General features: G+C 46.4%; 2 protein-coding genes and 1 long non-coding RNA gene across 3 annotated transcripts in view; 1 reads left to right on the top strand and 2 right to left on the bottom strand.

The window, feature by feature from the left end:
- LOC142769304 (uncharacterized) overlaps nucleotides 1-12,399 on the bottom strand; it is a 15,476-nt gene extending 3,077 nt beyond the window's left edge. The window contains exons 1-2 of the mRNA XM_075872437.1: nucleotides 12,074-12,399; nucleotides 1,672-1,792 (exon numbers count right to left, since the gene is read on the bottom strand). Coding sequence (XP_075728552.1) covers nucleotides 1,672-1,792; nucleotides 12,074-12,213 — 261 coding nt within the window. The 5' untranslated portion in view covers nucleotides 12,214-12,399. The remainder of the gene's footprint in view (nucleotides 1-1,671; nucleotides 1,793-12,073) is intronic.
- LOC142769305 (uncharacterized) lies at nucleotides 6,787-25,178 on the top strand. Its single transcript, XR_012885759.1, has 3 exons — nucleotides 6,787-7,131; nucleotides 12,424-12,552; nucleotides 24,546-25,178. It is a non-coding gene; the product is annotated as an uncharacterized LOC142769305 (long non-coding RNA).
- On the bottom strand, nucleotides 19,153-23,440 carry LOC142768705 (uncharacterized). The gene is made up of 3 exons (XM_075870715.1): nucleotides 23,124-23,440; nucleotides 20,704-20,911; nucleotides 19,153-19,755 (listed from the first exon to the last, which is right to left on the bottom strand). The coding sequence occupies exons 2-3, from the start codon at nucleotides 20,862-20,864 to the stop codon at nucleotides 19,479-19,481; spliced, it is 438 nt and encodes a 145-aa protein (XP_075726830.1). The 5' UTR covers nucleotides 20,865-20,911; nucleotides 23,124-23,440; the 3' UTR covers nucleotides 19,153-19,478.

The raw sequence follows: 25,178 nt of genomic DNA, 5'->3' as shown, positions 1-25,178 counted from the left end.
AGATGTGTCTTTACGAAGTATCAGCCTCCCAAATGAAAAAAAAACATGTTCTGTTTTCAATATTCGGGAGTACTTTTTAGGTATTCTTGCAAAACTATCTCAGAACCATTTTTTGCGTCCGTGGAAAATGCATATTAGTATCTGTCTTTCAGATTACCAGCCTATGTATTTCGATATATCTCATGCCGAATAACTTTTGAGTATCTCTGAACAACCCAGGTGAGTCTTATGCGAGGTGGTGATTGCCGAATCTGCTCGAGTATAGCACCATGACGGCTATAATGTATGGTGCTACATACGTAAGCGCCGAACCAACCACCGGCTGCACACACAGAGACACCGCAGACTATCGTGCCGTCCACTTTTAGAGTGAACGAGACTCCGCGTTCGTTTACGCTGATCAGCGCTATTGCATCTGGAGTGGCAGCGCATCGAACCAAAGCAGCAAATGCGCCAGCGAGGGCACCGCTTTTTCTGTGCAACAGCGCTAAGCGGACCATGCTAGGTATCATACGCTGGTCCCTGTACAAACGCTAGGCATCGACGAATGGTCATGCTGCAGGTCGCAGAAATACTGTGCCGTGTTCGTCCTAAATGTTGACGGTAATGTACCTCGAGCGTCGCTACTATTGCTGTAACCAAGTTCACCCAAGGAACAGATTATGAACTCTACAAAGTACACTCTAATGAAAATAAATTATCATACCCTATACAAAATAAAACATTTCGTCATTTTCTTTCTTTAACTGTAATGCTGAGCGCTTCGGAATTATGTACTGCGACTTTGACGCAACTGCAGACAATGCATCCCATTGCGTGACTTAAGCAGATATCTGTGTCTTCATTTTCATAGTTACCTCTCCCTCGAGTGAATAAACTTGACCATAAAGATCTAACGCTGTTAAGCTAGAAAGCGCGTGTGTGGGAACAGTCCTTCCGTAGCCCTTATTCGAGCTTAGTGTTGTGACATCAAAACTTGGCATACCTAAAATGTGCAAAAAAAAACGCCCAAGCTCACCAGGACCAATCACACAATCTTTATTTTTTGATGCGTTCTTTTTTAATTCATGAACCAATCCCAGCCCCCCTCTGTTTTAACAATAACGCAAGGCATTTCAAGTGTATAAGCCTGGTGATCTTGGTGTACTTGGCTAATCAGATTCATTATTTCATAAGATGTATACAAGTATTTGACTGTACTTTCGAAAGCTTTCTCGTGTTCAATAATGTCATCGCCGATAAGCTTTAGCGCATGTAGAATCCACCGCCACCAAAAAGATATATAGTTCAAGTTGCTGTCTAAAAGCTGTTTAAGCTGCTCTCCCAAGTCTAGCACGCGATCATTCTATCTCCATTTACAAGCCTTAACCTACGTTGTTGTTCCTCTCAATGGTGGGTCTTCATGATCCATCAAGAGTAGGAACTCCAAGGTGAGGTGTTAAGTCGTCCATCTGGTGAAGAGTGAGCTGATGTGAGAAAACGCAACTTGCCAACGTTTGAAGTTTGAGGATTCAATTGTAATTGATGGCAACTTGCTTTCTTTGCTCTACAATCATTTTAGAACCATGTGATAACTATTAACCTATCGCTAAAAATAACAGAGCTGTTCCTCAATGCATTTTGTTGCTCAAAATTGGTCGACTTGGTTTCATTGTCATAAGTAAAACTCACCAGCGCAGTATGGCCGAGGTTGTCGGTCCTCGCAGAATTGGGGGGTATGGCGTAGTACGATCGCGCGGAAGTGTCCCATCCCGTCGAAATAATGGCGATGACGATGTCCGCCATAAAAGTGCTGTGAAGAGAAAGAAACACAGACTTGAGTAAAAGAATTATTTACGACGTACGCTCTGAACACCCAATATACTAGAGAAACTGAGAAAGAACAGCACGATTATGCAGCTACCCTCACCTCAGCTCCAACTTAAGTTACGAAATGAATTCAAAAGGCACGAGAGGCCGTAGCATCAGTAAAACCATTGCTACAAAAGTGTCGGTTGCAAGCACGTCTTGGGCGCTTCTCAATGCCGAGCTGAATGCTACTTTCGTAGAACAAGCCTAAAGGAATTTTCCGTGGAGCGTCATTTCACCCCGAAGTATGTGTGAGGCTATGTCAATTGTGGGACAAGATTCAGCACAGGGACAATCTCCTATCCGTGATGCATTCAGACACTTTCAGGCGTAAGTGGCATTAGACGTATTCCAACACAAAATTTACAAATAATCACCTAACCTTTCGTAATAGACGTAATTGCCACGTGGCGGGACGCTCCGTTCGGAATATATTGGTACGTGCATTCGGGTAATCAAGGTGGTGTGGGCTATCCCCTCGAGTTCTTTACCAACTTTACGCATGTGATCGAGTGTAGCCATGTGCCATCCTGACGACCGATGTATTGCCACTCAGCAAACAGGTACCGCATCCTCTGCTACGCAGACTGATAGCCATCGCTCGGGCCAACTGTCCTATCATTTTTTTATTTGCTATCACCGAGTGGTGCGTGCTAGCTTGCTTTTAGAGCAAGTCATCGCAATACATTGCATTTATTTTATTATGGTCGCGGCCAGCGCACTGTCACCTATGGAACATCAGATAGAAGGGTTTAAGTTCAGCACAACCCCAACGCACCACGACCCAAGTGCCTCCCAAGCGAGCGACACGTGTGAAGGCACCAAAGTAGACAAGAAAAAACAAACCAGCAGTAACCACCAGATATATGGGCCAACGGCCGAATTGAGACTGCTCCCAGCTTTCAACTCGTCGCAATAATCACCTTTTTAGCTTCACCTATGGTGGACGCCAACAACCACACCGGTAATCATCCAAACACCCGCGTCGGTAATCTATCAGCCAACCACGTTGTTTTGTGGATCCACTGTTTGTTTGTGGATCCGCCAACCCACGCTGTTTTGTGGATCCGCTTGCGAAGATGCGCTCTCCGCTTCTATTGAAACTCGAACAGCAGCAAGCCTTTGCGTCGTCTAGTTATCACCGTTGACAAGCGCGCGCATCCCCTGTGTAGCAGCTCTGCGAATATATGCGTGCCTATCCATGTTGACAAGTGTACGGTGGGCACTACATACACCATCGCGAAGGCTTGCCGCTTTTTGGATTTATTTTGACGGGGATAGTACATTACAAGGCTGGCTGGAGCTTTACGAGCAAGTCGCTTCCAACAACTGGTCAGGTGACAACAAACTTCGAAACGCTTTCCTTCACTTGTGGGCTCCTGTAGCCCTTGGTACGATCCAGGCGGCCTACTTCGGAGCATACAACACCTTCAAGGGGCAGGCGTATAAAACGTGCCGAAAGGTAATGCGGAAAGAGCGAGCAGAGGTCTTGCTTTAAACTCGCCAACAGCATCCATAAAAGCCCTAACCAGCTTTAGTGAAGAAAGGCAAAAATTCTTTTCCGCCACGCAGACGCGAACATGACTGATGACAAGAAGCTTCGTTATCACAGGAGAGCCGTCAAAAAGAAACTTTTGCTGGCTTTCATTCGCAGCCTGCCGAAAAGTGTCGAGAAAATAATAAAGTGAGCCCCCACGAATGCAGTACTAGCGCAACTACCATGCTCCCCTGACTGACTCCAATGATCCCCATAGTAGCACCGCAAAGTTGCTTCGAGACACCATTCGTGCTCTTGTGTGTGATGAGCTGTGCAAGGTACTACCGGCTGCAGAATGCGCTATCGAATCACTCGCTAACGTTGTACGGGAGGATGTTCAGCAAGCTCTCTGCTCACTTGATTTCACCGATACATCATCACTAACACCACTACATATCCCGGAGGTTTCAGGCATGACCAACCCGGTGGCAACGCGATAGCTACGCATCCGCACATCGCATACCATCTAGCCCACCCCACCATGGGCGCCATCTTCTAATCGTCCTGCAACGTACCAGCAAACCGTAACACGAAATACCGACGTTTTGAGGAGCACAGATTGACTACCTAGTTGTTCCCACTGCAACGAACCTGACCACCTTTCACGACACTGCCTCATAGGCAGACTGGCCTTCGCAGTTACATCATCGCCCTACCCCCTACCCCGTTGATTCAGGCCTGTATCACTCCACTCTCGCTGCTTGCTGTCACCCTATAGTAGGTACTCGGTAGGCAGGTCACTCATCCCCCGTAAAGAACACTAACACTAGCGACGTTGAGAGGTGATGCCGCTCACGAGTGGACACAGGAAAACCATCCAGTTACAGCGCCTCAACGTGCTAACTCTACTGAAGCCAGCACCCTAAAGCAACTCGGTATTACGACGACTCGACTGTATTTCGTAGCGTATTGCTAAGAGGCTTTCAAATTGACAAGCTGTGACCCCAAATCGAAATACAGGAGAATCAGTTATCTATCGACATGGATGCTGCCCATCGAATGCTGACTTAAAAGTAACCTTTGAAGAACGTCCCGTAGTCCGACTGGTCTATAAAGGGGCCGACTACTGTGTAGCAAGCGAATGATTCTTTAGTCTTTAGGTTCTTTAGAGTTAAAACCCTAGGGTACGGCCCTCAGATACGCACTGCAGGGAGTCACCTATAACCCCTACTTGACAATGCACAATGTGTGTGACTGTCACGGCGAGCATACAACAGTGCTTTCGCGACGTGATAAAGGGGGCGGGCTTGCTGAACGAAAACGAAACAGTGATCGTCTCGCAGATTAAAACCAGGTAATGGACGAAAAACAGCCCGCATCAGTGTAGAGACGTCCTCACCACGCCCCATTCACCATCTTTACCGATCGAGTAAGCATCCCGCAAAATGCGAGCGTTATGGCACTCGTCAAAAGCGATGTGCCCTCAAATGGTGATATGAACGTGGAAACAACGCTACAGCTACTTCTTGACCACAAAGTTTGCGTCCCACTTGGGGTCATCTACCTACGTCAAGGTTGTGTTATTGGACTGTTCTAGCGCGGAACAAAAGCCCCTCAAGAAGGCCACGCTGATTGCTTTAATGAAAAAAAATTGACTACAAAGTAAGCGACGCCCTAGTGCTCTCTGATTCCTCACAATCAGCACCGTTGACAGCAACCTAGGAGGTGAACTTTGACATTAACCCCGACTTGCCACAACTCAAAGAAAGAAGGTAAGTCGCGTCCTTTTGGCATATAAGGAATGTTTTCCAAAGACGTTGAAGATCCGACAAATACCGCTAGCGAAGCATTGCATGATTACAGATAAATCAGCTTATCCGATCCGATGAGGTTCCAACCGCATTCAAGTTCAAGAACGCTATACAAGTCAAGAGAAGTTAAGGTGATCTTCCGCGACAAAGGAAGGTGAAGCAAGTAATGTACTCGGCTGCAGAACCGCAGGTCGCGGGATCAAATCCCGGCTGCGGCGGCTGCATCTCCGATGGAGGCGGAAATGTTGTCGGTCCGTGTGCTCAGATTTGGGTGCACGCTAAAGAACGCCAGGTGTTCGAAATTTTCGGAACCCTCCACTACGGCGCCTCTCATATTCGTATGGTAATTTTCGGAAGTTGAAGCCCACAAATCAATCAAATCAATCGAAGCTGAAGAAATTTTTTAAACAAATTGATTATTAGCATGTGAGGACACTTTGATCTTTGCTGAATTACAAAAGCGATGGGAGAGTTCTCAAAAGTGAATGCAAATAGCACTGTTTGGTGACAAAACAGCAGCTGTCACCGCCGGGCTTCTTCAGACGCCGAGCGAACACAGTCACGTCATTCTGAGTATGCTACGTCATGTACAACAGCAGCACTGCTGAAGTGTGGCCTCTTCAATAAGTTCCGGCAATGGCACGTCATGGGTTAGTCACATGGAAGGCGTAGTTAAAGATAACAAAGAGCACTTGCTGAGGGCCAGGGAATACGAAGATGACTTATGTTTCCATGCCCACACTTTCAGCGCACTCGCGGGGTGTAGCTTGAGAAGCTTTTTTTGCGCCTGTTCTAGAGCTCCTGCTGCTACAACCGCGTAAATAATTATGGCATCGCTAACGACAATGCCGGTCCTTTCAAAACACGAAGTTTGATTTAATTCTAAAATCCCTTCATTTACCCTTTCATCTTCATCGTGGTGCTTGTAAAAAAAAAAGACGGCACTTCATGCTTTTCAATCAATAAGCGGCCACTAGACAGCGCCGCCAAGAAGGATGTCTACGCTCTCACTGCCGATAATCGGCGATACGTTGAACCGACTTTTAGGCGCCACGTTCATTTCCACCGTGGACTTCAGGAGCCGGTACTGTAACAACGAAATGGACGAGAGGCACCGTGAAATGACTAGTTTCGTCACAACAGTTGGACATTACGTGTTCATAGTTATGTCGTTCACATAGGCGTATGAGGTGGAGGGGGCAAGAGAGCGCGAGCCCCCCCCCCCCCCACTACTGAAAAAAGTTAGAGGGAGGGGGCTGAACCCTCCCCACTTTCGACAGTGGTCCCTCTTGGCTGCATGCTGTGGTAACTAACAAGTTAAGCGTAGTTTTTCATTACAACAATATTCACAGAATGAAGATTTTACGAGAAAATGGAATTGTTACGAGGCTATACTACAGCATAGGGAAATTTCGCCAACATTTCTGCTGTGAAGATTTTTCTCGTAGGCTCCTATATAATTATAGATATTCCGCCTGACGAGTGAAGTAGGTTTGCACCCCTCCTCGCGAAAGAGTTGGTGCGCCACAGGCGGTTCAGGCTATGCTCAGCACCGTAATATTCCAGCCTGTCGTGGTAATGCCACCTAGATAATTTCCGGCATATTATGTCTGCCACGGGCTCTGACGTCACTGCGTTTGAAACGGTGTGTCTCGCTGCACAGACGTGCCTACGCTTGCCCTTGCCGCTTGAGAGACATGGAAGCTCGACGAACGTTTTCGTGGCGTGTTGGTTGGCTTGTCGGCTACTCGAAAAGACCGTCTTTTGCTGTGTCGGTGAAGTGCAGAGTATATATGTGATGCGTTGTGTGCACTGGTTATTACCAATCTATATGGCTCCAAATGCGAACGGTTGCGCTATTCTGCATGGTGAATCGACACGGCAAAGGGACCGAAGCTTCGAGTGTTCCCTTTTTCAAAGGACCACCGAAGAAGGTAATGGGAGCTTGTCGTTCGTCAAGCTGACGTTCACACCCGTTTTCTTCCAGACCCGAAGGTACGTGTGCCCTTACTACCCATTGCCAAGTTGTTCCAATGGCCCCGTCTACACCATGTTTCATTCTCGCTCTAAAATAATGGTGTCATGTGTGCGTCTGTCTTGTTGGCGTAAGCCCTGGCATTAATTTAATAAACGCGCGTGGCAGTACCTTTTCAGAACAGGCACTTTTCCTTCAGCGTTGGTAAAAATTTTGCTATTAGCGATTAGCGCACGGAATTGTTACACCTTTGTTCCCTTCATTGAGAGAAACAAAACGAATGCTGTAGCATTGCTTAGTGCGTCGGTTTTGTGCATAGTATTTTCTTGCCAGTGTACGTAAAAGTTTATTGCGGTATTACAATTTCGCGCCAGTAACGTGAGCACCTTAGCCTAGTATCTTTCCTTGAAATTCAGATGCGCGTAGACACATACGGTAAAGAGCTTTCGTAATTGATTTTCAGGTTTGGGAGCTCTACTTCAAGCCAAAATGTTTAAAAAACCACTACAAAAATATACCGGTCCAAGAACTTGCGGTGCTATATAAGCCCGCATGGGGGCTACCCGATTTATTATACACCCAGCACTAACATTTTTTTCTAGGCCCTAAGTTATATGTCCGACTACGCACAGTTGCGAGAAGGGCAGAGCGAAAGAGAAAAAACCGTTCCTCCTTTCGGTCACAAGAGATGTTTGTGAAAAGAAGCATTTTCTTTCTTCTTTAATTTACCATCGTCCTGATACTGTGCTGAATAACACACTTTTGACAGCAGCACACATTTTTTCTTCTAAAACTACATGTCCACGAAGAGACAGATGTTCTAATTAGTACAAATCGACATGAATAACCTTTGCAACTGAGTAGAAACAGTTTTTCACCATGCTCTAGATAGTGTGTGGTTGTGTGTACGTGTAAAAGATAGAAAATGAATGACATTTACTCTATTTCGTCCCTTTGTTGGTTCATCAAGTTTTGCTCTAAGATATCGACCACACGTTCTCTTGCTCACAATCTTTGACTGCATCATGGAAGAAATGTCTCACAGGTGACTATTCAAATGCTTTCAAGCGCAATACATTACTGAAAGAAGCGCGATGTGACCCAAACGGCCGAATGAAACTGTTAAGCACGTAAAATTTGCCTTGAACGCTTTATCCTTTAATGGAAGGCGATAGCGGCAATGAAATAACAGCCTCCCGTATGCACTCGCTCGGGCAACGCCAGTGACGTCGCGGCGGCAGTGAGCAGGCCTGGCGATATTTTTCTGGGCAACGTTGGTCATGAACGCAGTGTTATTCGGTTTGAAATCAAAGACATAAATCGTGTATCTCAACGACGTTGTTGTTCTTGCATCCACCTTAGACGAGCGCCTTCCCTGGTTGCAGATAGTACAACATACCACTAAGGCGTCTGGACTTACTTCGAAACAGCACAAAGGTCGCTTCGCCTACGAAGAGCTCTTTTTTTAGGCTACGTATTGAGGCGCAAAAGCATACGCCTCGATTACATGAAAATGGCAGCCATACAAGTTTCCCAACACGCCCTGACAAAAGAGTTGTCTGCCCAGTCTTGCACACCTTTGCATTTTACAGGCGTTTCGTACGAGACTTTTCAAGGATCGCCGAGCTTCTCACTCACCTCACAAAAGCCAACGTGCACTTCATGTGGCAGAAGCCCCAGAATGATTTTTTGGTGTGTGTGAACAACAAAATTGGGTGCAGTCGTCGTAAATACTAGGCAACTTCGATGAAAGCGCTGACAGATAGGTCCATACAGATGCGAATGGCGTGGAACTCGGAAAAGACCTGAATGATGTTTCAGAGGAAGCACAGCCTCGAGTAAACCACCACCTATGCAAACATGTCTCTATCAAAAGCCCATCGAGAGAAAAGGAACGGCTTGCTCTCAGTTAAGCAGTCAGGAAATTTTGGCCGCATCTGTACGGGAAGCACTTCAAGGTCTTCACGACGTCACGGTCTGTGTTGATTTGCTACGAGACACATCAGGTCATCTCGCTCTTGGACCCGTGAGTTCCGGCACGTTTGCAATCGACCTACGTGCTGAGTTTAGTCTACACGGCGTACTTCAATACCTTGAAGGTAACAGCGTTTCACCGCCAAAGACGCTCTGGTGCTCGGTTTTTTTGGTGTCCCTGTAGAACAACCTGCTTGTAGAGAACAGAACAACCTACCTACAAGTGCTTTTAGTCACTGTATGGCAAAAAAAAATTTGGAGGAGTTTCACGACGAAGTGACATCAGCACATCTGTGAGTTCACTAGTATACTGCGGCGAACTCAAGGAAAATACAACTGACCCAGCTCGAGCATGGATGTCGCACACTGTGTAAAAACTCGCCAATATTGCCCATGTCAAAAAACGCTGCAGAGAAAGCCCGCAGGCTTGCTGAAACGAAACGAAGCACTGCAGTGGAGAAGCCATTCAGGAAAATCGGAATGGATTTGCTTGGTGCTTTTTTGACTTCAGGCTTTAGAATAAAGTGGATAGTGGTAAAAAAAGACTACCTGACAACGTACGTGGGGACCACGGCAACACATTCTTGCCACACGGGCGAAGGCACCAGCTTCTTCGCGAAGAACCTTGTTCTGTCGCATGGCGCACTTATGCTCATTATCACCGACAAGAGTGCGGCCTTCACCGCATGCAGCAGATTTCATGCTTAAACCGAACGCATAATCGGAAAAACACAGCCTACCACCCACAGACAATCGGCCTGAAGAAGCGCTTGAATAAGACCCTCGCCGACGTGCTTGCCATATACGTTGACGTCGGGTACAAAGCTTGGAATGGAGGCTTCCTGTACGTCTTGTTCGCGTACAACACTGCATCGCCAGAGATACGCAGATGACTCCTTTCGAGTTGGTCTTCGGCCGCTCAGTCACCACCATGCTGGATGCAACGTCACCTCGGGTATAATACGGGAACACTCGTGCAGATGTCACCGGATTCTTTCAACGTGCCGAGGGAAACCGCCAACTTGCTCGAAAACGTGTCAAAAAGCAGCAACACGTGGACATTCTACTTTTCAAACAAGGATGACGAGGCCGACTGTACGCGCCCGGTGACCGCGTTATTGTATGGACCCTTATTCGCCGCCGGGTTCTCAATGAAGAACTCCAGCGCCTCAAAAACATTTTTTGAGCATTAGCAGACTGACATTTTCCTCAATGTATTCTCACTAGGCCCTTGAAATTTTCTTCGTTTGCTTCTGCTGCGGTCTTTTCGATTCAAGAGAATGCACTTTTTCACGGAGGGACAATGCCATGTGCATTTGGAAAAAGCGAAGTGGGCAGGGCAATGTTATTGAGTTCTGTACCAGCGTCACGCATGCGATCGAGTGTAATTATGCGCCGTCCTGTACCCGATGTGTAGCTGTGTCACGAAGAGATAACGGATCTCGCATCCACCCAACGCAGTCTGGCAGCCACCGTTTAGGCACGCGGTCCTTTTTTTCGCCCTCGCCAAGCGGTGCCCGTTAAGTGGCTTTCGGGCGCGAGTATGAGCGCAATAATTACATTATGGTCGTGGTCTGCCTCTCATTTGGTCTATGCACTACCCAGTCCACCATCACGTACGTGACAATATCTACCCGCACTGACTGCAAAATTTTGTGAGGCCAAGTGAGCAGCTAGATCAGCCAGGCCATTTGAGCTTATATAAACAAGAGAAACCACGTCTTTTTGCTCGAACTTGTCTTCCCTCAGTCAATTATTGACCGCTATTCAAATTGTAAGTCAAGGTAAAAGCAGATATATACACGCATTAAGTTGATGTTGCACTCATTTTCACTTTAAAATCCTAAAGCAGAGATATACACTCATTCGCTTGATGTCGCACTTATTTAGATTTTAGATTTATCCGCTTACAAGTTCCCCTTACGTATACGTATTTTCCCAGCATAGATTGGAAGGCTCTCCATTGAACCAAGTCACTCAGATCCATTCAGAGTTCAACTATCCTTAGTGTCACTCTAAGTCCATCTGAATAAAATCGGTTGCTTTTGAATTCTAGTATGCTTCGTTGAGGACGCCTTTGGTGAGTCGAAGACTGCGAATGCTTCTAGAAGCAAACTATTCATGCGTGCGAGTCTAAGTGAGCCGTACTTCAGTAGTGTTTTTCGCGAAGATTACCAGTTGAGTAGAAAACTCCTATGCCTGATTATATAGGAGTGATCGCGAAGCAAAGTGTGGGTAATTCTGATTGACTTTCATTTATTTGGGCGTATATGCGTTCAAAAATGTTTGATTACGCCAGAAAAGCTTAGTCCGACTAACATGGTTATGCATGATTATAAACCATTGGGAGAGTAAGGAGGATAGCCCTTTTCTAAAAGGATGTGAATGAACACGTTCATTTAGGTTCGTGTACGACTAATTTTGAAAGTTTTCATGCATAAAGTTTGGTGCCAATAAATGTGCATTGGATTTAAGGTACTGGTAGCATTAACCGTCAGCACATCACACAGTAATCTGATCATCATGGCCATTGTTATTCATCCATCTCCACACAGTACTCAAATGGGAAAAAATTTACCTTGATTTTTCAATTTCACCTGAAGTCATATATTTATGTCACTTCTAGTTCCTCACCAACTTTATTTATGTTCGTGCCATTCTGTCCACGTTTCCTATACATTGGTATAGGAAACGTGGACACTATATATTACTGAAGAACCATTCGGATAAATAAGTTGTTAGACAGATTATCTATGGTACATAACAGTTTAACTTGGTGTTTTTATTTTTACGCCCTTTTTTACAATTTTTTTCGCGTGTGTCATTCGAAGTGTTACTGCAGTGAGAGCGTTGGCTTTGCAATCAGACTTGTGTACTTCTTCTTACGTGCTGTGTGGTCTTTCGATTACCTCGCAATGTTGGTTAGGCTTTAAAATAGAGACGAACTTCAAAGTCTGGAAATTCAGATGAGGGGAGGACTTTACTTACTTTGTCACGTTAGCGACAACCGCTTTGACGGTGGGCATAATTCGGTCGCTATATTGATAAAGACCAAAGGCGAAGACGGTCTTCACTGTCCGGTCCGAGGCCTGCATCCCTTTCAATTTCTGCACACGTAAATTTGACATTAAACAACCACTACTACACCATGAAACACAGCAGACTGTTAAGCTTGTCTAAAATTTATGAAGTGCTTATTAGTGGAAATATTAACATAGAACATGTTACAGAGCAACTGTAAATATATATCTAACGGTGTAAAAAAAGTAAAGCATACATGTGCATGTTTTTATAACAAAAACATTCCATACACATCAAATGTTCTTTCTTCCTTGCAGAAGGAGCAACGACGCTTTGATTTCAGTGCACTTACAGAGCCGAGACTAAGATACGGAAAAATTGAAGACACACGTATCCTTTCCTCATCATAACTGAAGTTTTCAACCCACTTGCTAGAGCGTCACAATGTAAGTAAATTCACAGTTATATCAATCCCATTATCAGGTTATCGAACAACATCCGCGGACTCCATGTGCATCTCTTACGCTTTCGTTACTAATTATTGCAATTTACCGTGAAAATGATTCTTACTGTATTAGTGGAATAATAGTGAAACAATCATGGCAACGATGCATTCATGGCAGCAAAGTAGTTATTGTAGATTTGTAATTAAGCCATGCGTATTAACTAGCGATGTGCTCTGAACATGTTTTTAAATTATCCGTTTCTTTCGAATCTTATTAGTCTCAGCTGAAACACAGCAAATTGAAAACCTTATAATTATTATGCAAGAGATGGTGCGAAATATAAAACAACCCTCTGTGATGCGCCTACTGGTCTGAGAGCTTTGACATGGTAATTTTCCAGCGCATGCTTCGCTAACCTTCGCACTTTTATATCTCTAAAAAACACGCCACTGCTACTGTTAGTGATTTATTAGTCAATATATTTATGGGACTGACCATAACTTCATACATGAAAAAGGCAAAGTGTTTATCTCAACACTAATTCAGTGGCTTAAGCATGGTGCATTTGATGGTTTTACGTGCGACTGCAAAACTCACACTCAAACGAACAGCGGGTAAAAACAAAACTGCCGGAGTGGTGAACCCTTGTTTCCGTTAAGTGTAAAGTGACATGGGCAAGTAGTAATACTGTTCAAAAAACAACTTTTATTTGCTTCACTTCCTAAAGAACACATATATAAAGAAATATTGTTACGGGGAATAAAGTATACACTGGTGAGCAAATGCGTACTGGCGAATATACTGGCGAGCTAATGCGTACGACGCTGCTGCAGTCCGAGCACGTTCCCGTTCAGCACTTCGTCCTCGTCATCCTCAGGCATCTACTTAGCCCGTGATATTACCCGCCGGCGGCAGAAGCACCGTCCCGGTGCGATCAATTCTGGAGGCGTGAGAAGTATGGTTTAAGCCGTGAGACGTGCACTATATGGGTCGGGACTGAAGCTGGTACTGACGTGGTGCGGAGTGGCGCTATCTTATAGGTCACGCTGGTGACCTTGCGTATGACGCGGTAGGGGCCAACGTAACGAGACATTAGTTTTTCGCTGAGACCAACACGACGTGATGGTAACCACAGCAAGACGAGTGACCCCGGAGAGTACTGTACGTCACGGTGCCGGCGATCGTAAGCACTCTTTTAGTTAAGCTGCGAGGCACATAAACGATCCCGGGCGACTTGGCGGGCGATGTCAGCTCGGGTCAGGGCATCACGAGCATAAGCAGTCGATGAGGGGGCGTCAGATTGGAGCATGGTGTCCATGGGCAAAGGCGGGTCATAACCAAACAGAAGGTAAAAAGGTGAAAATCCAGCTGTATCATGACGTGAACTGTTGTATGCGAAGGTAACGAAAGGTAAGTGGATGTCCCAATCTTTGTGATCCTTAGAGACGTACATCGCTAACATATTCGTCAAGGTACGGTTGAGGCGTTCCGTGAGGCCATTGGTTTGCGGATGGTACGCTGTGGTGAACTTGTGGTGGGTAGAGCAGGATCGCGGGAGCTCGTCGACTACTTTAGATAGAAAACAGCTGCCGCGGTCGGTGATCAACTGACGAGGAGCACCATGACGAAGAATGATGTCATGAAGAAGGAAATCGGCTACATCAGTAGCGCAGCTGGTGGGGAGGGCACGTGTAACGGCATACCGCGTTGCGTAGTCGGTAGCAATAGCAATCCACTTATTACCAGTGGCCGACACGGAAAAGGGTCCTAGAAGATCGAGGCCGACTCGGAAAAATGGCTCATCTGGTACTTCAATGGGCTGGAAGGTACCAGCAGGTCTCAGATCAGGTGTCTTGCGGCGCTGGCAGAGGTCGCATGCCGCAACGTACTGTCGCACATAACGGTAGAGGCCAGGCCAAAAGAATCGGCGGTGAATGCGGTCATACGTGCGTGACACCGCTAGGTGTCCAGCGGAGGGGGCATCATACAGCTGGGCCAAAACGTCTGAGCGAAGATGCACAGGAACAACGAGTAAAAGCTCAGCACCATCAGGGCAGGTGTCTTAGCGGTGCAAGATGTCGTTGTGAAGAACGAACAGTTGTAAGGAGTGGTCAGGGTGGGGAGAGTGCAGACCATTGATAATAGCACGCAAAGAGGGGTCGCGGCGTTGTTCAGCAGCTATGTCGGTGAAGTCGGTAATTGAAAGAACGAGGGCCTCTTGCTCATCTTCCCTCGTGTCAGGGGGATCAACTGGGTAACGGGACAAGCAGTCGGTATCCTTGTGAAGTTGTCCGGATTTATAGGATACGGAAAAACTGTACTTTTGTAAGCGCAGCGCCCATCGACCAAGGCGTCCCGTAGGGTTCTTGAGTGACGAGAGCCAGCAAAGCGCATGGTGGTCGGTAATAACTGAGAATGGTCGGCCATACAAGTACGGTCGGAATTTCGCAATGGCCCAGACGAGAGCTAAGCACTCGCGTTCTGTGATGGAATAATTTTGTTCCGAGCGCGACAACAGTCGGCTTGCATACGCGACGACGCGGTGCATACCTTGTTGCCGCTGTGCGAGCACTGCGCCTATGCTGTGGCCACTGGCGTCAGTACGAAGCTCCGTGGTGGCAGATGGGTCGAAGTGTGCTAGGACTGGTGGATTGGTGAGAATGTCAACGAGCGACGAGAAGGCGTTTGCTTGCTGTTGGCCCCAGGTGAATGCGATATCCGTTTTGAGGAGGCAGGTTAGAGGACGGGCTACTTCAGCCAACTTCTGGACAAAACGACGGAAATAGGAGCACAGTCCCAGAAAACGTCGGACCTCCTTGGCTGAGCGGGGTGTGGGGAAGTTGCGAACTGCTCGGACTTTCGCAGGGTCTGGTTGAAAGCCCACAACGTTAACAAGATGGCCGAGTACGCAGATTTGGCGTTGCCCAAAGCGGCATTTGGACGAGTTAGGTTGCAAGATGGCACGTCGAAAAACATCAAGCACTGCGGACAGACGGGTAAGATGGTCGTCGAAAGTAGTTGAAAAAACAATAACGTCGTCAAGACAGCAGAGGCAGATGGTCCACAACATGCCTCGAAGGAGAGAGTCCATCATGCGCTCAAATGTCGCGGGGGCATTGCATAATCCAAAAGGCATCATCTTGAACTGATAAAGTCGATCAGGAGTCACGAAGGCCGTCTTCTCTCTGTCTTTGTCGTCCACAGTGATCTGCCAGTAGCCTGAGCGAAGGTCTATTGAAGAGAAATATTTGGCACCGTGCAAGTAATCAAGTCCATCATCTATGCGCGGTAGGAGATAGACATCTTTCTTGGTAATATGGTTGAGATGGCGGTAATCAACACTGAATCTCCAGCTATTGTCCTTCTTTTTAACAAGTACAACGGGTGAGGACCAGGGACTAGATGAGGGTTCGATTATGCCCTTATCAAGCATTTTATCGACTTCTCGCTGTATAATAGCACGCTCCGGGGCCGACACACGGTAGGGTCGTCGCCGAATGGGTCGAGCGTCACCGGTGTCGATGTGATGGGTTACCACGGATGTCTGGCCCAAATTACGGTCGCCGAAGTCAAAGATGTCCTGATAAGAAGCAAGCACACGGCAAAAAGCAAAGACTTGTTCAGAGGTGAGCTTGTCAGATAGCATTGGCTTGAAAAGGTCGGAACAGGAACGAGACGAGAACGACGTTGATGAAAAATCGGGTGGCGAATCGGTGGTTAGAGCGGAAACTGTGTGGTCGATAAGTGGTGTAAGATGCGCAAGTGGCATGCCGCGAGGAATAACTTGCGCTGAGAGGCCGAAATTTAGGACGGGAAACGAAGTTCGGTTGTCCTTAACGGTAACCACCGTGTAGGGGAGTGCAACATTGCGTGTCATGGCGACGTCAGAAATTGGGGCAGCAACATAATTACCATCGGGTACTGCAGGATATGGCGAGAGTTGGACTTGGACTGCAGCTTGCGGCGGAAGTCTAAGGAAATCGACAGAGCGTAGACGAGGTGGGCTGGTAGAGACGGTCTCCGAAAAGGATGGTAGTTCGAGCCGAAGAAGACCTTTGGAACAGTCAATGAGCGCAGCATGTGAAGTCAGAAAGTCGATTCCAAGGATGAGGTCATGAGGGCAATTTTCCAGTACAGCGAACAGAACTGAAGTTTGATGCTCAGACATTGTTAATCGCGCAGTGCACATTCCAAGCACAGCAGGAGTACTCCCATCCGCTGTACGAACGGTAGGTGCAATCGCAGGCGTCAGAACTTTTTGGAGGCGGCGGCGGAGGTCTGAGCTCATCACAGATATTTGTGCACCGGTATCAATAAGAGCAGTTATAGGTAAACCATCAACGGGAATTGTAAGGAGGTTGCACCGCTAGTCGGGAGTAATCAGAGGATTCGCAGTCCGAGTCGTGTATGCAGCGTCACCTCCGGGGGGCTGCACCGGCTAGTTTTCTGAGCGAGGGTCGTAGGGAGACCGAGAGTGGCGGGGTTGGGGCGAGCGGGACTGACGACGCATGGGCGATGGCGAGCGGCTGGTCCGACGTTCTGGATTATGCTCTGCACCTGTCTCAGCATGGTAGGACGGGGCATAAGGTGCACGTTCAGAGCGAGGCCGCCAATCATAGAAGCTCGGTTGAGGTGATGAGGTCCAACGGCTGCGGCAATGGCGAGCAATGTGTCCTATCCGATGGCACGTGAAACATATGGGCCGATCATCATGAGTGCGCCATTAAGCTGGGTTTCGTCGTGGCACGAACGTGCGGTTCGCAGTGGCAGCCGCAACGACTGGAGCCGAGCTGGAAGTAGCAGGGGCATTTGATGAGGTGGCGAAATGCCCATATTCGCGATCTCTTGGCGAACCACGGCCTGTATCATTGAAACAGCATCGAGGTTGTGTTCTGGCGCGCTGACGCTAGACATAGCGGGAGCCATAGCCTCGAGTTCCCGACGGACTATTCTGGTGACGTTTTCTGGCGCTGGTGGTTGGTTTAGTGTGGGCAAATCTTCGCAAGAAGACGTAGCCGCCGTGTTGGGAAGGCGGTCAAATCGGTGAACTATGCGCCTACTTTTTGCCTGTTCGAAGCGACGACGTGCTTCGATGACCGACTCCACCGTCGAGCAGTCCTTGCACAGGAGAAAATTGAAGGCGTCATCCGCAATTCCTTTCAGGATGTGTCCGACTTTGTCCTCGTCGAGCATGTCCCTGTCGACCTTGCGGCACAAAGCCAACACGTCCTGGATGTACGCGATGTACGGCTCTGTGGATGTCTGGGCACGAGTCGCAAGCTCTTTCTTTGCGGCCACTTGACGTCCGATGGGTTTCCCAAATAGATAGCGCAATTTCAGCTTACAGACGTCCCAGCTAGTGAACTCTTCTTGATGTGTCTCGTACCAGAGTTTTGCCGTGCAATGCAAGTAGAAGATGATGTTCGCCAACATAAGCGTCGGACTCCAATGGTTGCTGCTGCTGACGCGCTCATATTGAACCAGCCAGTCATCGACGTCTATGCCACTTGTGCCGTTGAATGGACCTGGGTCACGAGGTTGCACCACAACGATCGGCCGCGGGGCTGACGGATCTTGTTGACATTGAGTAGCCTGGTCAGTCATCGTGGTAGCTGCAATGCGCCGTCCGCTGCGAAGATCCAGCTCGTTGGGCTGTATAGCGAGTGGTACCCCGCACCTTCCACCAATGATGTTACGGGGAATAAAGTATACACTGGTGAGCAAATGCGTACGGGCGAATATACTGGCGAGCTAATGCGTACGACGCTGCTGCAGTACGAGCACGTTCCCGATCAGCACTTCGTCGTCGTCATCCTCAGGCATCTACTTAGCCCGTGACAATATGACACTAAGCTCCCAATAAAGGCTCTACATCGCCATTTTGGCAACACATTACTAAATTAGAGCATACATGTCTGGCCTGTCCTTATTGGAAAATGATGAAGTACTTTTTGTGTGAAACAGCTCTCTTTATTTATTGGCATTGTAATACCGCCACGACCGCACCCTATATTGTTATCAAGCATACTCGAACTTAATATAAAATAACACGGCAGGATATCGTCGCTGAAATTCTTCCGAGGAGTGCCTAAGGCAATGCTTTATGTTCGGCGAATGTAACATAGTAAATGCGTAGGTGCTCTCCTAGCGCACGTCATTCGCCTATGCGACACGACAGATAAGAAACCTGTTTCTTGAAAGAAAATAGCGGAATTGCAAGATTTCATACTCGTGCTTGCGTTTATAGTTCATGCTAAATAAGGCACCTAAATTTCAAAGAAACAAACTTTCATCCAGTCACTTAGTAGAGACGTCTAAAAAGCGAAGCTAACCATGTGGCACTTGTGCACATCTCCAGCTAGGTGGTCCCCTCTTGTAGCCGTCGGTCTCCTGTCTTGCAGCTTTTGATTGCTCTAATACATCTTTCCATAGATGCGTGTTTCAAACTTTAGGTTCGGCATTAGATCATATCAAGGTTTCAGGACGTTCAACAACACATCATCATCATCAGCAACTATTATTATTATTATTATTATTATTATTATTATTATTATTATTATTATTATTATTATTATTATTATTATTATTATTTTAGGGGCAAACATTTAAACACTTTCACTGCAGGTCTTGATCCTCTGTAGCAATATATTATGCAAAATCTGAAGGGGAACAATTGCAAGCGCGGAGATCTTTGAGGTCAAACATGCTAGCACTGCTTCTTAGTTGTGGTTTTGCACGCTGACGGGGCTGTTACTGTTCTCTACCTCCTGACTATACTTCCACAGGCATTCTTTTTTTTTCATTTTCATGTTTAACGCCATTACACGTGTAGCTACTGCCTTGCGAAAAACACGCCACACAACTAGGAATCACCTAGATAATCTTGAAACCTTCTGTAATGATATACAGTTTTGTTTGTAGTACAACTAGACGTTAAATGCGTAATGTGCGAGGTCGTCGTTCGGTTTCACATCTCTCCACACATCTTCAAGGCGGTCGGCAGTCATCTTCCCTGTAAACATCGTGTGACTCACAACGGAATCCGCATCACGTACCGCAATGACCGCTCGAGTTTGCATAAAGGCGTATTCGTAGTCCGCCTCAAAATAAAGCCCAGTCAGGAATCCGTAGTGCCTGATGCCACGCCTCCTCAGGGCGTCCAGAGAGCCAGCCGCTTCATCCAGGTATTCCAGTGGAATAATTCTGCATTTCACAATGAATTAGGCTTTCGACAAGCCCTAGAAAAAAGTGGTATGTTCAAACAACGTAAACTAATAGGTTATTCGCGATTCTGCATTAAGTGATCACTGGTACTCCTTTTCGTAGAAGTTTTGGTACGTTAGAACTGCACACGTGATTCAAGTTCTACCTATGACGCACTCTGTTATGTTTGGGTATACTATCACAATATGGTGGGACTGGCAGTAGGAGTGTGAATCACAACGCTAGCGTTCGGGAACCTTATAGAGGTCTTAAAGGGATTAGTGTTTAACATCAATCAAAATTAATGGACTTCGCCTGGCCAAGTAGTGTGTAGTACTCAGAGAAGATTCGCAGTAACACGAATTGAATGGTTACCAAGAGATGGTAAATTCCGTCGAAGAACTTGGAGACTTAGAGGAACTAAAATTAGGTTGCCAAGGATAAAATGGGATAAGCTCGCGAAGAATAAGGTGAATAGAAGATTATTAAAGCAGCCAATCCTCTAAACAGGCTCGTAATGATGTAATGGTTCGACTTCTGCCAACGACGCTCTCCCGCGTGCGATAAAAATTGTTCCTGAAAAGCCCGCGCGGCTATAGTGTAGAGTCTTGAAAAAAATGTTGCAATAGGATTCAGAGCTGCGATTTTTTTCGTGGCCCTCTTTTTGAGTGTTTCCCTGAGTACGACACACCCCTGTGTTCCTGGATAAAGCTCCTTTGCTTTAAAACCGGGTTAACTGGAGGAACATGGAAGAGGCCCTTGTCCTGCAGTGGACGTAGTGAGGCTGATGATGATGATGATGATGATGATGCTTTAAAACCCACCACATTATGGTATAACCATGACGCCATTAACTCAAGGGAACTAACATGAACGCGACAGTGCAACTTGGGAGAGTGCCATTTTTTAAGTGTCACCAGCGTTAAAAATTCATAATGTGCCACTTACTGAAAGGAAAATGAAACCCCAAACTCTATATTGCTTCGTTTAGCGGCCACCTCTTGGAAGACGGTCCAGCTGCGGTTGCTGTGTCCGCTGACGTCAATTTGTCCACTTCTTGGGTACACGTTGGTGTAAAAGATGTAGTCGCAGTATTCTGACGGGTACATGTCTACAGATGTGGCGGTTTCACCTACTGTGCAGATGATTGCCTTCACTGCGAGTGAGAGACAGAAAGCACAAAATGGGCCTTTTGGGTGCAACTTTACAAGTTGATATGCACTTGACTACTGAACCTTCGTTCTGGAACCGAAATGACCGATAAGAAAGCGCGTCCACACATTGGACGCATCGCTAATTGGTTGTTGTACAATGATGTTGCAATATTATCTGTAAAGACCACAAAAACCAACTAAGCTTTTTTATGGAATAACTGACACATGCCAAAACAGCTTGAAATCCTCGCATATATTATAGCTAAACCGCAAAATGTTAACAGCAGTAACACTAAACGGGAGTGTGGAAAGTGTCAGGCCCAAAATGGTATGAGCTGTCCCTGCTGGCATGTTAAGTTAGCAGGACTTTGTAGTGGACGAAATGTACCTAGACCATTTCTGTCTTTCTTCCTATAAACCGCCTTCGTATGGGCGCTATCAGGGTCATACATTTATAATTCCATGTACAAAAACTGGCATACAGTATGGCGAACACCACTCACGGGTCATGGCAACAGTGATCTCAAATCCCTGCCATGTGCAACGTGAAACATTGCCATCTAGTCACGTACCCACATAAAATAACACCTGGTGTAAGGAAATGGTACAATGTGAGTCACAGTACACCTCAGCCGAAGAACAGTGATAATAGACTTCGCAAATCTTAAAACGAGAGCATTATAGGGCATATGTCACAGAAAACGGCGGGCCGACGTTGATGGCGTTCTCGACGGTCGAAAAGCATCAATGAAAGCAAAGCGTGAAAATCATACGGTGCCTTGTACAACCAGGTAAGACTACAAATCTTTTTCGTGGCAAACAACCCATACTGAAGCCGGGAATACGATCTGCGGCTTAACGCACCGCGGTACACAGCCGCCTTATTTTTCTTCTTCCGAAGTCACGCTCTACTCCGGTTCTGTTCGTCGAGCCAAAGAGGGCGCTACAACGGCACAAGGTGGCGTCACGTAACGTGGCTTCACGCAAGAGTTGGTGACATCACGTCACAATGTACAGCGAATTGTGACGTTATGCTTAGGAGATATGGCGATGTCGTCACGTGGTGATCTTCATTAAATCACTGATCCACGACGCTGAGACACGGTCACCACCGACGGTATAATTTCGTGATCGAGGAGGTATCTAAAGCTCCCGCCTTTTGGACAATGGCAGCTGGAGCCAGAACGATGCAGATGCGCCTTCTGTTGACAGCCCGGTATTCCCCAGAAGACCCACTCTATGGCTTCAACTTCTTAGAAACAAGACCCTCAGGTCATTTCTGCGCAAAGGCCTTCTTGCGATTGCCTTCTTGCGAAAATGGCCATCCGCTTTTTAAGTCGGACATAGGTGCCTTGTGGTCAGATAAAGATCTTCACGGCACCAGCGATCAACAGGGAGGTCACTCAAGGCTTTCGGAGGTTGAATGCCGTACCAAAATCAATAAGAACAAAGTTTTTTTCTCTATTTTTCCAAGAAACAAGGCTGATAAAACAGTGATTTCAATTTCGGCGCTGTACCAGCTAGTTCTGCATATGTTTAGAATTCGAAGGGCACCTGTATATTTCAAATATTGAAATGAGATTTTGAATTAAAGCGCGTACGAAATCAATTCAAACACGCATTCAAAATTCATATGACATACAGCATAACTCAAGAGTCATCCATTCAGAGGCTTATATATGTTTCGCGAGCATAACCAAATAGCAGACTAAATTCACACAGACGCGTCAGTGTATGCGATTTCTGCACTTAAGATGGCGTTCGTGTTGAACACTTCAGATGACTCACTTCAAAGGTGTTCCTCTTCGGGCAAAATAAGTGGCTTCCAACATAGTGCGATACGCAATTTTCTTTTGCTTTATTGTAACGACAAGTCCTAGGTGCGTAAGAAGCATTGCCTATATTGGTAAAAATACGTATTTCTGAACTCTTCTTGAATGTACTGAAGTTTTATTGAGCATACTGAACACGGGGGTACCTTGTTACCTCGTACTTTTGTCAACGTACTAGAATAATCTTGCCTTGTTATGTCCAATGTTAGATATACTCCCTTTAAACATTGTAATAAGATGTTCTACGGACTGCATTACGCTTCCAACTTCCGCCATATAATTCGTCGGCCACTGGCTACAGCTTCTTTGGAGGAGAAAGCAGCCCTAATTATTTCTATAACGAGAATTCAGGCACCAATAGAGCATAAGAATTTATTTCTACCTGGAGCCAGTGTTGTCGTAGTGCTTGGTGGCGTCGTCGTTGACGTCGTTGCAGGACTTGTCGTGGGGGACGGGCGTGCTGCGAATAGACATACACAGTTCCTCAATCAAGATAACGAAGTGTTTAGAGGACATCAGGAACTTGAACAGTACAATACGCGCATCTTACATATTCCTAATCCACTGGTGAAACGTCACGAGCTTCGGCGCTAAAAGATGGCCGTGTGTCTCTGTGTTCCACTAAAAGAGATGTCGAAAGACGATATAGGTGACCTACGTGAGATCTTGCGCCCTCCTGCAGTATTATGAAGAAACGAATTTTTTTACAATGCAGAGCCACTGATAGGGGGCAACATCAGGTCGTTTTTGTTAAAATCAATGTATATGAAACCTTGGGTAGCAGAGTAATGCCTTTTTTTTCCAACGCCGCTGCATACCATGCAGATCGGGGCAGCTAGTTCGCCTGTCGCAATGCCGAAAGCGGTCACTGCCCACCTGGAATCTCTAAAGCGACCATCGTGTCCTCTGCATCTTGCAAGCTGTGACCTGGTGCGTTTATTTGCTTCAGATTCATGCCTTTAAGCTTCGGCAACAAATTATTTTCGAGGACTCGACACCAATTTCTAAAGTCATACTGAAATAATCAATGCTTAATGCTTAGTGGAGCACTCCTTCAATCTCGAAGTACCTATATTAACGCGATAGCGTTAGCTCGTGTCGTAGACATTCCGCCGTAAGCGTCGGCACCACTGGTTGTGAGTGAAAGATCTTCCGTGAGTGAAACCTTGAGAAAAAAGCAAATAAAGTGAAGAATAAAATTTTCGGTCCCATTGAGGATCAAACTGCAGCCGTGCGCGTGGCAAGAAGGTGTTACTTGCAGCAGCTTCGCTACGGTGTTACTTGCAGCAGGTTCGGGAAAGAAGACACTACATAAATGCCACGTATGTAGTGCAAAGTGTCTTCTTAACGCATTTTGTTAGACAGGTGACATGATGAAAACTAGACCATTCGGCAATATATAGGCTCATATGGGAGGCCATCAAACTACATAAAAAAATTACGGGATAGTGCAGTCATCGCCGCTAAAAACACACAGGAACGAACATTCAACAAGCTCTAAAAATGGACAACTATGTCTATCTAGCGAAAAACATATCATGCCTTTCCAGAGGTGTTGATCAAGCAAACAGCAAACTCTAGATAATGTGCTGCCACCTGTGAGGCATTGTGATACTCTTTATGGCCTCCGATATAGCAAGCGTGCGGCGTGTCTCTTGGAAGCCATGCGACTCTTGCTTTAGATCAAAAACCTGTATGTACCATTTGCGCGTGCGCGTGTGTGCGTGTGTGTGTGTGTGTGTGTGCGTGTGTGTGTGTGTGCCATCTCTGAGACATCATGAAAAACGTGTCTTCACTACTGCAGATGGCCGTTTCAGCAGAGGGAAGGGGCCACACTGCACAGTCTTGCTCATCAATCAGTGCCTGCGGGACATTCATGTCAAGTGTTGTCCCGGAACTAACGAGCAAGAATGATGCTAACGTTCAAGCACGAGCAACTGGGAGCGCTACCCACGCGGTCTTATCCTCAATACTTCGTGCAGCATCTGTGTCATATGGGGCTCGATGACGAGGGAGTATGCAAAAGTCAGCACTTAGTGGTTGAAGGGTGCACTAGGGGCTGGATTACGCTATCGCGTCAACTTTGAACGGCAAAGCTAAAGGGTCCCCCACTATTGTGTGTTTGTGTTTGCCAGTTGTTACCGCTTATTTTATTTTATTTTATTTTATTTTATTTTATTCATACTGTTACCATACATGCCAAAACAAAAGTTGCTAATATGGGCACCCAAATTTCAAAAGTCAATGCAAAAGTGGAACATCTCACAATTTGACGCAAAGAAAGCAAAAGCAATGCAAAAAAATTTTTAAAAAATCTAACATTCGATGCGCACCCTGTAGCATAACACGGCAGAACACAGGTGAGCAAGTGAGTGCCTTATCACAGCTCAGTTCAACATTTGAAACGCACATTCGATATCTTTAACATTGTTACACA

Source organism: Rhipicephalus microplus, chromosome 8 (genome assembly GCF_043290135.1).
Source record: "Rhipicephalus microplus isolate Deutch F79 chromosome 8, USDA_Rmic, whole genome shotgun sequence".
NCBI classification, from domain to species: domain Eukaryota; kingdom Metazoa; phylum Arthropoda; class Arachnida; order Ixodida; family Ixodidae; genus Rhipicephalus; species Rhipicephalus microplus.
The sequence above is the reverse complement of the archived record's forward strand: the minus strand, read 5'-3'. Positions and strand labels throughout refer to the sequence as shown.